The following is a 12,615-nucleotide window of genomic DNA, read 5'->3' as shown; positions in this document are numbered from 1 at the left end:
ACGTGTCGAACTTACGATGGTTCTTTGATCTTTCAGCAGGTTAAAGTTTATGTTGTGTCACATTTCCTTTCGTTTAGAGTTTAAGGTAAAGATTTTGTTATGCTTATTCAAATCAAAGTGTACTGTAATTAATTTTGAATATTTAAGAAACTTTATTTTAATACTTTTATTTCTCAATTAGCAACTAGATTTGTAGATCTAGATCTAGATGCGGATTTAAGAAAAATGACGCTACAAGAGTCAAAAATAGAGATTCATCACACACAGGTGAGTTAGTTAATATTAGTTATAGATCTAGATCTAGATCTAGTTGTAGACATCGAATTGTACTAGATCTAGATCTAGGTCTACAATGTGAATTTGTCAATAAGGCTAAGGGGGCTTCTTGCTACATTATATATATATATATATATATATATATATATATATATATATATATATATATTATACATAGTAAGTCCCAATATGGTAGTCTTGTCTGAATCCTTTAACAATATATTTATAATATATTAAAAAATTAAGGCTGTATTTTAATGCCACATGTATTCAAATTGTTGTTTTAGCTTTTTATCAACAATGGGTTTGTAAATTCTATAAAAAGTGCTGTGATACCAGTTATCAACCCATCCAATGAAGAGGTCATTTGTGAAATTCAAGCTGCAGACAAGGTATTTAAATTTAAAAATTACTTTAGTTTCATATAATCATGAACAAGAGCTGGATGAATAAGTTGACAGAATTGGCTTGCACAGTTGATCCTTTAATATAAAATAAGACAGTCCTTATTTCTATTCTAATGATATGCAATACCAAATTTATTTAATGGTTTGTATGTACCCAGCTAACACAGTATGTAATACCAGGGTCGGCCCAAGCTTGGCCCAATGTTGTAATCATGGCCAAACATTGGACAAGCTTAAGCCAGGGTACAGCCAAGATTTGTACATGCTTGCATCCCTTGATACCTTGATATTTAATCGTTTTTACCTTGGCTGCCAAGATTACACTGATTTATGTATTCACTGCAGAAATGTTAGTTAAATATGCTTGTTAAACTTAATATATGTTAACTAAAATTAATTTATCTTTTAATATCATGCTCTAATGTAAACATAGCATCAATAACAGACTACGTTGCATGTGTTAAACATTTTGTTAATCTTTTTAAAATTGTGTGCGCTACTGCCACCGGCCCCCTGTCGCCCATTGTCCCTTTGTTCACATTCCTTCCTATTGTTCGCAAGCCAGCATCCCGGTGCTTCGCCATTTTTCTTAACAAAAGACTTTGTATCCAGTCACAGTAAAACAGGTAGGCCCACTGTAGCCATTTTAGTTCAACAGTGAGAAGTAGTATAACTGTATTTATGCAGAATCTGGAAAACTCGTATTTTTTTGTTGGAAACTTTAACTTTATGGGCCTAAGCCCTAAGTCATCAAATAAAAGTTATAAAAGGTAGTTTATTTGAGGTAATAAAATGAGCTTAGATCTAGATCTAGTCTAGATCTATATATTAATAATACTAGAGTCTATATTCTGTTTATTTTGGCATTAGGCTAGATCTAGATCTAGATTCTAATAATACTAAATAACTAAAAATCGTAATCAGAGGGCGGTTAATTTTGACAGCACTTTTTTGTATTGAAAAGTATGCAAGTACGTTTGGGGTTATATTGATTATTGATAGATCGATGTATTTATTGGTTTTCAACTTTAGGTATAATTATCACGCACAGGGGAAAGGGGGGGGGGGGGGGATAAATGTTTATAAATTAATAAATAATCATTCACTTTAACTTTAAAAAAAAAAATAATTTTATTGTTCTAGGCCTATTTGTGTAAGGATTTGAAACTGTCTTTAATAATTAATTCAGAGAGAGAGAGAGAGAGGAACAGTAGACACAATTATAGAACCAATTTCTACATGTTAAACAAACAGTGTATTTTGATAGGTATTAATTTTGAAAAATATTAGTCAACTAGAATTCTAAATTGATTCAAGATTGTCATTCAAATTTCTATTACTGTTACAGCTCCCTATGGGAGAATAAGATGTCATCATCATCACTCCTTTGTGGCCCCTGGGGAGCAAAGGGCTGCAACCACACATCTCCAGCGGACTTGGTTTTGGGCTGCTCCTCTAATCTGTGCTCATGAGAGCTCAGCTGTTTTTGCCTCCTCCTCAACCGTTCTCTTCCATGTTTTTCTTGGCCGGCCCACCCTCCTTTTTCCCTGGGGATTCCAGTCTAATGCATGTTTTGATGAATAAGATGTAAGTTGTGTAAATAGTAGTGTGGAGACCTCAGAGCAACACTTAATTTCATGACCAACAGCGATAAGATGGTACTATTAGTAAGCCATACTTAATGATCAACACTACTCATATTATCATATAGAGGACAGAGTAGGCAAATGGTTGAGGACACTATTGCTAAACATAAAGCCAAGTTAGTAGTACATTCATCAGTTCACCTAAGTCTGATATATACCCAATTTAAGACTATGAAATAAAAAAGGTGGCTAGATATAGTGTTGACTACACAAATCCTTTATATACAGAGATCAAATAAACAGAGATACTTACAAATTAGTATCTAATCTGGCTATCATTTATTGTATCACTCACTCATTTTATTATTATATTTAATAACTAAGAATGCCATTTATTTTCAGGCCTCCAGGTGTTGTGTATATCAATCAGCCCACTGGAGATATATCAATCTTTTAATAAATTATAAGGTCCCCACTGCTTGATACTTCACCAAATACTGGCTACACCAGAAAATGACTAAATGTTCTTAACACTTAACAACTGTAAGTTTACATTGTTTCAAAGTGAATAATAATTTTCATTTAGTAATTTTTGCTTGCATGTAATGATCAGCATGTGTAGTTAATGCCTTTACTGATATTAGTAAAATAATTTCAGACCACAAGCATTACTTCTGGGTCACTCTGAAGGGTCTAATCGTTCAATTACTGAATTGATAAAGTTGATGAAATTGCTCAAAAGTTTTCTGGCACCTTCTTAACTCAGAGACATAGGGTAAGGGGTTTATAATATTTATATACATACTATTATTATTTTTATTACCAGGTCTTTTTTTTCACTTTTGTTTATAATATATATATATATATATATATATATATATATATATATATATATATATATATATATATATATATATATATATATATATATATATATATGCAGTATAAGTGTTACCTGGGTAGCATGAACACCCCAGACCACCAGTCTTTATACCTATATAATATATCGTTACAAGGTAGCAAACATGATGTTAGGGGCTTCTTGTTGTATGTTCAGTGCAGTGCAAAATAAAATAAACATAATAAATTTAGTGCAAAATGAGCAGTGTATGGTTGTAATTATTTCATAAATGACTTTTAGTGTGTAACTTTTCTTTTTTAGAATGTGGATGGATTATGACATACCTTGCACAAATCAACAACCAGGCTTTTATTGGATTTGAATCCCAAAGGAAAGAGAAAGTTTGTTATCCAAAACAAACATGGAAAATATCAGAAACCAACAAAACACAAGCAGGCAGAGTGTTATGGACCCAACTTTGGGGAATCTCCTAAAACCAAGTATAAAAATAGAGGTGTGGTTGTGTCTCTAAGCTCCACAAGGGTCCACAAGAATGAGGACAACAGTAATTTTCGTAATAATTTTAGATCAGATTTTTAAAAAAAAATTTGATCAGATGGATCAGGTTAACAGTTTAATACATATTGCATTTAAGTGCTTAACGAAAAGAAAAGATGCTCTTACCAAAATAGTCTAAGAACAATGCTGATTTTAAATTAATAAATTGTTTCCTTTTGTAATAATATAATAATTTAAGTTGGCATTGTATGTATGTTTAGTGTAGATTTAATGCCCTAAATGAAATATACAATTGACATTTTTTTCTTTAAAGAATTAGTTGCAAATTTCTTTCATTATTTAGTTTCACTGTACAATCTGAAAAAAGCTTGCAACATTTGTATTGACAATACTTCTGCTGGTGATATTTATTTCTAATTAATGAAGTAAATTAATATATATTCAGTTTACTATAATTAAATACCTCACTCGAGACAAAAAAACATTTATTGAATATCGCAGTGATATTCCTGTTCTACACAATGCGTATAAACCCTCGAACCATCTGTCTTTTGAAAGATTGTACATTTTGTATAGACAATGGCATTCATTTCAACACTATTTAACCACAATTATAATCTAGAGATCCTGAACATATTTTCGTTCTGTTATTTATGGACAAGGCAGACTGGTCCAGCATTAAAATGTAAACCTTAATTAGAATACTTAAACGAGCTATGCAATTAAATGTTGTTAGACAAATATTTTATACTTTTTATTTTTAATGTTATGTTTACGTATCATAGTACAAGACAGCTTCTGTATTCTTGTACAGTAAATTAAGTTTTTACATTAGTTTAATTTAAACTGTAGTGCTTAACATCTGTTACATTATATGAAAATGTTTTGTATATTTGTTTTAATTTGTTTGTATAAAAGTCAAAATGAAAGTTACTACACTATTATTTACATATTCTTTTTCAATCAATACTTTATAGTATAGTTATAATTTTCTTACAATTGAATGGATGGTATAATACAGATTTTAATGGATGAGCAGTTTTTGTGTATGTATTGCTGCTTTACTACATTTTGATTAAAATTTCTTTCACATTTTGAAATTACCTTTGTAAATATTATGACTGATATGAGAATGGATCTTTTTGTATGCTAAAAATAAAAATTTGAGCCAAGATGTAGCCAGGATATAATACAGGCTGAGCCAAGGTATAGCCGAGATATAGCCATTATTGGGCCAAGATGTAGCCAGGATATAATACAGGATGAGCCAAGGTATAGCCAATATTGGGCCAAGATATAGCCATTATTGAGCCAAGATGTAGCCAATATTGGGCCAAGATGTAACCATGATATAGACAATATTGGGCCAAGATATAGCCAATATTGAGCCAAGATGTAGCCAATATTGGGCCAATATGTAGCCGGGATATAGCCAATGTTGGGCCAATATGTAGCCGGGATATAGCCAATATTTGGCCAAGATCTAGCCAATGTTGGGCCAATATGTAGCCGGGATATAGCCAATATTGTGCCAACATTGCGCCAACATCATGCCGAGTTTCACTACCAATGTTTCGCCAAGGTTAAGCCAATGTTGCACCAAGATGTAGCCAATATTGGTAACCAATGTTTAGCCAATATTGGGCCAATATATGTGTGCTGACTGGGTAATAGTCGATTAAAAAAAATTTATATTCTCAGGAGTTGTAGTCTATAGAAATATTATATGAGGCCTATGCTAAAACAAGTTTGAGGATGGGTAAAAATTAGATTCTGGTAAAGGTTTAACATCTGGGGCTATAAATGTATGTGAAACATTTTTTGTTCAGTCAATATGTCAGTTAAACTTTTATTCTATTGATCTTTATTTCCCTGATTATATTGTCTTTGTCTTACATGTTTGTTTAACAGGAGGATGTTGATTTGGCTGTTGCAGCTGCTAGAAATGCATTTAAAATTGGCTCACAGTGGAGAACTATGGATGCCTCTGAGCGTGGGCTACTCATTTCCAAATTTGTATCACTTCTTCAAAGAGATAAAGAGTATTTAGCTGTAAGATCTTTTTGAGCTACTCTGAGATTTTGATAATCAAATTAAATGGAAATTGTTTTATTTTATTTATTGTGATTGTCAAAAGGTCTAACAATTATTGTTTGTATTTTGTTTCCTAAGTTTGGTTCTGTGTCCATTAACACTGATTATCTGTAATGTCTGCCTTAAAATATAAAAATGTATTTTACTAAAATATTACTAAGATAAAAAGTTGATTTATCCCAATGCAAACAAGAGAAGCTTTTTAAATTTACATTTTGAATTTAGATTAAAACTATTTTCACTTCATCCATCTAATTAACCTATTTTGTCGACTAATTACGTTTATTTCCTTATAAATTACTTAAATAAGTAAAAAGCAACCATATTTAAACCTCTTTCTCCCCAGTCATTAGATGCTTTAGACAATGGGAAACCATATCTTAACGCCCTGGATGATGTCTCAGCCAGTATTAATCTGTTTAACTACTATGCTGGCTGGTGTGATAAGATTTGTGGAAAGACAATTCCTGTTGGTAAGAATTTATAAAGACAGAGCTCAGCTCTTCATAGACATGTTTCCTTTTCTGTACTATATAATTGAACTTTTCATTTTATTTTACTTTGTGAAAAAAAAACCCTTAAAAAATGTATTTTTTGAAAAATTGCTCAAAATGCTGTTAGACATTTTGACTTGTTTTAAATTACGTTACATGTAACCAATTTTATTTTTCCTTTTTAAAATATATAAAAATTATATTGCTTGGTATATTAGCCTAGATTATAGCTATTATAATTTGTTAATTGTTTCATGTAATATTAAAATATGTAATACAATGTTTACTTTTATACCATTGCAAAGATGGCAACTATTTCACATATACACGTCATGAACCTGTCGGAGTCTGTGGACAAATCATTCCTGTAAGTTTTTATATTTGATATTTGAACAAAATAAATATAATTGATGAAAAGAAGTTGCTTTAAATGTCAATGTAAACACAGCTTAGTGCATGAGCTCGAATAGCAAGATAAATACTGCTATTTTACCATCTGGCGCATTAACTTGTGGTTTTTATTTCTTTAAATTTCTGTCTATGCTGACAGTGGAACTACCCTCTTGCAATGCTTGCTTGGAAGCTTGGCCCAGCCTTAGCTTGTGGTAACACAGTTGTTTTAAAGCCGTCAGAGCTGACTCCTTTATCTGCTCTTTACTGTGCACGGTTATTTAAAGAGGTAAGCTCATTTATTTTCATGCAAGGTTTGTAAGTGATTCTGATTATTTTAAACCAATCTTGAAATAATATTTTCAATAAATGTTTTGCATTTTAAATTTTTTTATTAATTGCTTCTTGGTTAAGATTTATTTTACCATACAGATTTAATTTCAAGTTAAACTTTTAAAATGTTAGTATTAAAAAAAGTTAGAATTCTCTTATTTATTTTCACTTAGGCAGGTTTTCCACCAGGTGTGGTAAACATTGTTCCAGGATATGGCAACACTGCAGGTGAAGCCATCGCTCGTCACATGGATATTGATAAAGTGGCTTTCACTGGTTCAACAGAGGTACAATACAACTTTACCTAAATTACTCCTAAAATTTATCTCAGCATATGTCTATAAATATGTATGTATATGTTTTAAATGATACACCTACACAGACTGGAAGAAAGGTCATGACGGCAGCAGCACAAAGCAATTTGAAAAGAGTCAGCCTGGAGCTGGGAGGAAAAAGTCCTCTCATCATCTTTGCTGACTGTGATGGTATGTCAGGGTGTAGCAACACAATTTACAAAACATATTTGTACTCCTTATACTACTATACATTGATCGCAAGAAAATGTGTGTTTGTAGCCTACTAAACAAGTATCCTAATATTGTTTTAGCTCATTATATTTTAGATATAATAAAGGTAAATGAGAACCAATAAAAGGAAAAGGTTGTGAATGGTGTTAGAGATAAGTAATATAATATGTAAACAATTCTTCCGCTGTAGATTTAAAAAAAATTGTTTGGACATTTACCAAATAGAATAAAATTTAACAAAATTGCTTTTTTTAAGTTGATTTTGCAGTGTCATGTGCACATGAAGCCATTATGGGGAATCATGGCCAAAATTGTTGTGCAGCTTCACGAACATATGTACAAGAGAGCATCTATGAAGAGTTTGTACAGAAATCCAAGGAACTTGCAGAGAACAGAAAAGTTGGAAATCCCTTTGATTCAGCAACACAGCAAGGTCCACTGGTATGCAAGTTAAAAATTATATTTAAACCCATATATATTACTCTTACCTTTGGCAATGTGCCTGTCAGTTATAGGCTGAAAAAGAATAAAAGGATCAGTTAATAGAGCTAAGGGCACATGCTGCAAATTCAGTCAGATTACATCAGCAGGCAGACACTCACATGGAATCCACAAGATTACATCAGCAGGCAGACACATACACGGAACCCACAAATCTGGAGATAACTGGACAGATGGACCAAATAAGTAAACCCTTGATAGCTTCAGTCAATGGGCCATATCCCAATAGAAAGTTTCCCTTTCAAACCTGACGGTCTCTGTTTCTGTGATCTCGGCATTTGAAGAGATAGTGTGGTCAGCATTATGCCTAGCCGCCTTTACTTTCCCTAACGTGAGTTAGGTACCCATCAGAGTTGGGTGGACTCAGGGACGGTCTACTGACTTGAACCCGGATTCGAACTCAAGACTTACGGGTTAGCAGTCGAGCTCTCTACTGCTAGACCACTCCGTCCCATATCCCAATAGAAGTGATGGAAAATGATGTTTTTTTTTTTAATCCGTCACCAGAATCATTTACAATTCAAGTTTACTCTTAGGTAAAGCAAAATTGTGTGCAGGATAAGTATTTTTCATGTATTGAAGTTCATATAGTATTGACAGATATTAAATATGTGACTTTCATGTTTGTAGGTGAGCAAGGCACAGTTTGACAAAGTTCTGAGCTACATGAAGAAAGGGAAAGTTGAGGGTGCTAGGCTGGTAGCTGGTGGGGATCAAATAGGAACCAAAGGATTTTATGTTCAGCCAACTGTTTTTGCTGATGTGAAGGACGATATGAGCATTGCTGTTGATGAGGTTAGCCAGGGACATTTGTTAATGTTTCAGACTTGATGGAGTAGAGTTCATCTCTTTCTATTATCTCGGCATAAGTCTGGACCCATTCCCCATAAAATTACATCACATCTCAACCTACCAACCACCTTCAAAGCTTCATTTCATTAAAAAAAAACTCAATTTCTTCTAAAAACTATTTAGTGAGCAATCAACATTGAGTATATTGATAATTTTTAATGAAGTCTTTTTTTATACTTGCAGAATGGCTAAAATTCAGTTTTGAACATTACATTTTTAAATGCTAAATGTGTTGTCTACCCCCCCCCCCTTCCTCATCACACATAACACATTGTCACAAATGTCCTACCTCTCCCCTCCATGTTGTTTATGAACAACACCTAATGCCTAATGTAATTCACACAAATACACCTAACTTGTATCTAAGTTTCCAACTAAACAAAAATAACGACTAAAATTGTTACACTATTATTTTTCCAGATATTTGGGCCAGTCCAGAGTATTTTAAAGTTCACTGACATAGAAGAGGTGATTGAAAGAGCCAACAAGACTAACTATGGGCTTGCGGCAGGAGTTATAACTAATGATATCAACAAGGCATTTCAAATTTCACAGTCCATACAAGCTGGAAGTGTATGGTAAGGGCTAAATTGAAGGGCTCAGTGGAAAAAGTACTTAAGTTACATTTTTTTTAAAAATGAGTTAAGACCGGTATATTATTTGATTACCTACCCTTAACAATCCCTGTAAATTTGGGCCATGGAAAAAGTACCGAAGTAGCTTAATTCGAATACTTTGCATCAGCTGTTTTAGTATTTCAGCTTCAATTTAAAAACTTTGCACTCATTTTTCTCAAAACTCTCAAAATACACTTAAGTACTTTTTCCACTGAGCCCTTCAATTACAAAACCATGTTTTAACTTATAAAACACACAACTAAATACTAATCTACAGAAAATTTTTAGCTTACCAAACAAACACATTTTTAAAGCAGATCTTAGTAGCAATAGTTGAATATAACTGGCAGATCAAAAGCATTGTTTAAGTAATTGTGGAGGCTATTAGTTATTCTGTTAAAAATCATTAAAACCATACAGCTATTTAAAGTCTTTAAATTTTAAATATTTTTTAAATAGTATGTATTCAAACAGAATCAATAATTCAATCAGCTATGATGTTTTGTAAAAACACATTATGTGGTAAGATCACATAAAGTTTGGATATTTTATCCAGGGTTAACTGTTATGATGTTGTCACTTCACAAACACCTTTTGGTGGCTTCAAGCAGTCAGGCCAAGGCAGAGAACTGTGAGTTTTCTTTTTCATAATGTATTTAATTGAGTTATGGACCTTAACACACAAAAAACAGGAAATGGTAGCAAGTAAAATTGTGTTAATAATTTTTCTGTTTGATGACACATCAGGTATCACAACTGAAAAATTACATGGCTAAATATGTTCAGTAAACAGATTTTTAGAACATATTTAAAGATCAAAATGTGAGGTTTCATTAAACATGTTTCCAGAATCTAGGCTAAACAGATGCCAAAACTATTAGATAAATATGCAACTAAAAAAAGTTCTAATTCTAAACAAGTTCTAACTTTTTTTTTTTACAGTGGTGAATATGCCCTCCAGATGTACTCTGAGATAAAAACAGTCACCATACAGATTCCCCAGAAAAATTCATAGCCCAGTAGCCTACCCCACATAGCAGCAGGCATTAACCCTTATAGTATTCTACATTCCCTATCTACTTCAACAATGTTATCCACTTAAGTTGTTATTTAGAAAAGGCATTATCATTTATTATCATACAATTTAAAATACATTTCTGCATTACATTAAATGAAACTTGATTACATTATTGTTCCAGTACAAATGCCAAAGAAGGTTTTTGGTTTTCAAAATATCTCACCTGTATATGGTTACAACAAATCATGTTACTGATGCATTAAATGCTGATGCTGTTTTAAATGTGATGTGTTTTAATTAATGAGATTTTGTCTCTGCAATTATTATATTATAAGAGGTTTTTTATTTTTCTAATCTATAAAGTAATTTACATATGACTTATTAATATTATTATTTTATTTGTTTTCACTTTACACAAATGACATCTGTTGCTGTTGTATCTACAATCATTGTTTGAGGATTAGATTTATTGATTCATTGTTTGTTATTAAAATTTATATTCAGTTTTATATTACCCATGATTTAAGTACTTTTCATTTTTATCTTAAATTTTAAATTATATTGTCATGGAATATTAATGATTTTAAAATGTACAGTGATGCCCTTTAGAATCAATATACATTGATGCCCATGTAGAGTATACAGTGATGCCCTATAGAATCAATTTATTGAGTGAGCTTAATTCATGGCACTTTCAGTTTGTGTGGAGCTGAAAACAGGGGAACTGGGAGTAAGGAGGACAGAACAATTTTGATGAATGAAGCCAAAAACCTCCAGTTTGTTTTGTTTTATCATTCTTGTGTTGATAAAGATAACAGAGTAAAATGTGATTGTCTCATCAGTATTACAGCCATGTTAACTGAGTTGATGTTGTTATACTCACCACAATTAGCCCCTCCTCTTTCTTCTGAATCAAAAATGCTTTCATCACAGCCATGCAGCATATGTATCAGGTGTTGAACTTAACATCAGTGCACCCCTTTCCTCAGAGGAATGCATACGTGTATGGTTATGGTTCACTCATATCCTTTTCCAGTATTATTACTGTAATTATTAATTATTGTAACTTGAAACAGTAAAACAAACATTCGTAAGTGGTGTGCTTGTTTACATAATGTGTATGCATCTTGCACATCTAACCCCACCTATCTTACCTGGTATCACTACCTGTCTAGCATTAGTGCCAGCTTTGGGGATTTTCTACATCATTATCACTTTGTTTTTTTTCACACCATCTCGTAAATAGTAAAACTATTGTACATTTATGGGAAATGCTGTGTAGGATGAGCTGTCATACAGAACAGATTGTTTTTGTTCATTGAGTGACCACTGAAGTCACATGACCAAAGGTTATATAAATGATGTGTTGTTTTTCATTAAAAGACATATGTCACCATCTTACAATAGGTAATTTTAGATTAAATCACGATAATTTAAAAAAAAATAGCCTACCCTTATAGTTTTAGAGATAAAAAGTTATTACAAATACTAATAACTCTTGTAATCATTGTCAAAATCTATACACATCTGGTTACATGAAGGGGGGTAAATCTGACTTAAACTCTACAGTTAAAACAAGTAGGTTATGGGTCGTTTAAACTCTCTTACTAGTGGCAATAAACGTGGTATTGATAATCCACAAAATGTGATAAGGTACAGTAGGATCAATAACATCAAAAGTTGGAGCCATGTACTGCACCAAGGGGACAGCATCAGTGGGGTGTCACTAAAGTGAAAAATATCCAACGTTAATTGGAAAATCTACTTTATGTAATTTTAATTTCACAATGTTAAACATAGAGGCTTTTATACATGGTGACACCATCCAGGACGGAGTGTCACCATCCAGGATGAGGTGTCACCAACTTGCCTATGTTTTACATCGTTTGAGGAGGAGAGGGGTGGGGATAAATTCCGAGTTACCTACCTCGTAACTGATCTGGGTTTTTTCACACCAGTAGCACCTAAAGAATGAGGGTAGCACTGGGGCAGTGTTTCTTCGACTTTTTTTCTCCGGGGGTGCACTTGAAATTTTCGGGGGGGGGGGGCGTGCCCCCCGAAGAGATGCCTGGAAGAAACTCTGCACTGGGGCCAGGGTCGGGAATGTGCTTACGACAGGGTTAGGGTTGCGATACCAGCAATAAAAAATATCCTTTATAC

At 32.8% G+C, this 12,615-nt stretch overlaps 1 protein-coding gene and 1 long non-coding RNA gene across 3 annotated transcripts; both read left to right on the top strand.

Annotated features, from left to right (window-relative positions):
• Positions 1-205: 205 nt before the first annotated feature.
• Positions 206-10,835, top strand: LOC131940630 (aldehyde dehydrogenase, mitochondrial). The gene is made up of 13 exons (XM_059299337.1): positions 206-267; positions 564-668; positions 5,541-5,681; positions 6,070-6,196; positions 6,523-6,584; positions 6,768-6,896; positions 7,114-7,227; positions 7,323-7,425; positions 7,724-7,908; positions 8,599-8,763; positions 9,241-9,398; positions 9,994-10,068; positions 10,380-10,835. Exons 1-13 carry the CDS (start codon positions 226-228, stop codon positions 10,450-10,452), a joined length of 1,479 nt encoding a protein of 492 aa, XP_059155320.1. The 5' UTR covers positions 206-225; the 3' UTR covers positions 10,453-10,835.
• LOC131940631 (uncharacterized) lies at positions 1,045-5,282 on the top strand. Of its 2 annotated transcripts, none has more exons than XR_009386562.1 (5): positions 1,045-1,309; positions 2,032-2,445; positions 2,672-2,812; positions 2,928-3,044; positions 3,432-5,282. It is a non-coding gene; the product is annotated as an uncharacterized LOC131940631 (long non-coding RNA). The 2 variants fall into 2 exon arrangements; XR_009386561.1 differs by having other exon boundaries at positions 2,032-2,270; positions 3,432-5,281.
• Positions 10,836-12,615: the final 1,780 nt, after the last annotated feature.

This window comes from Physella acuta, unplaced genomic scaffold (assembly GCF_028476545.2).
Source record: "Physella acuta isolate Inbredline_101_S28 unplaced genomic scaffold, ASM2847654v3 ptg000324l, whole genome shotgun sequence".
Lineage (NCBI taxonomy): Eukaryota > Metazoa > Mollusca > Gastropoda > Physidae > Physella > Physella acuta.
The sequence above is the reverse complement of the archived record's forward strand: the minus strand, read 5'-3'. Positions and strand labels throughout refer to the sequence as shown.

Bases quoted from the DNA above. Each gene is read 5' to 3' on its own strand.
- LOC131940630 (XM_059299337.1), top strand. From the start codon at position 226: ATGACGCTACAAGAGTCAAAAATAGAGATTCATCACACACAG. The intron at 669-5,540 runs GTATTTAAATTT...TTTGTTTAACAG, and splicing joins AAATTCAAGCTGCAGACAAG to GAGGATGTTGATTTGGCTGT. The intron at 6,585-6,767 runs GTAAGTTTTTAT...CTATGCTGACAG, and splicing joins TCTGTGGACAAATCATTCCT to TGGAACTACCCTCTTGCAAT.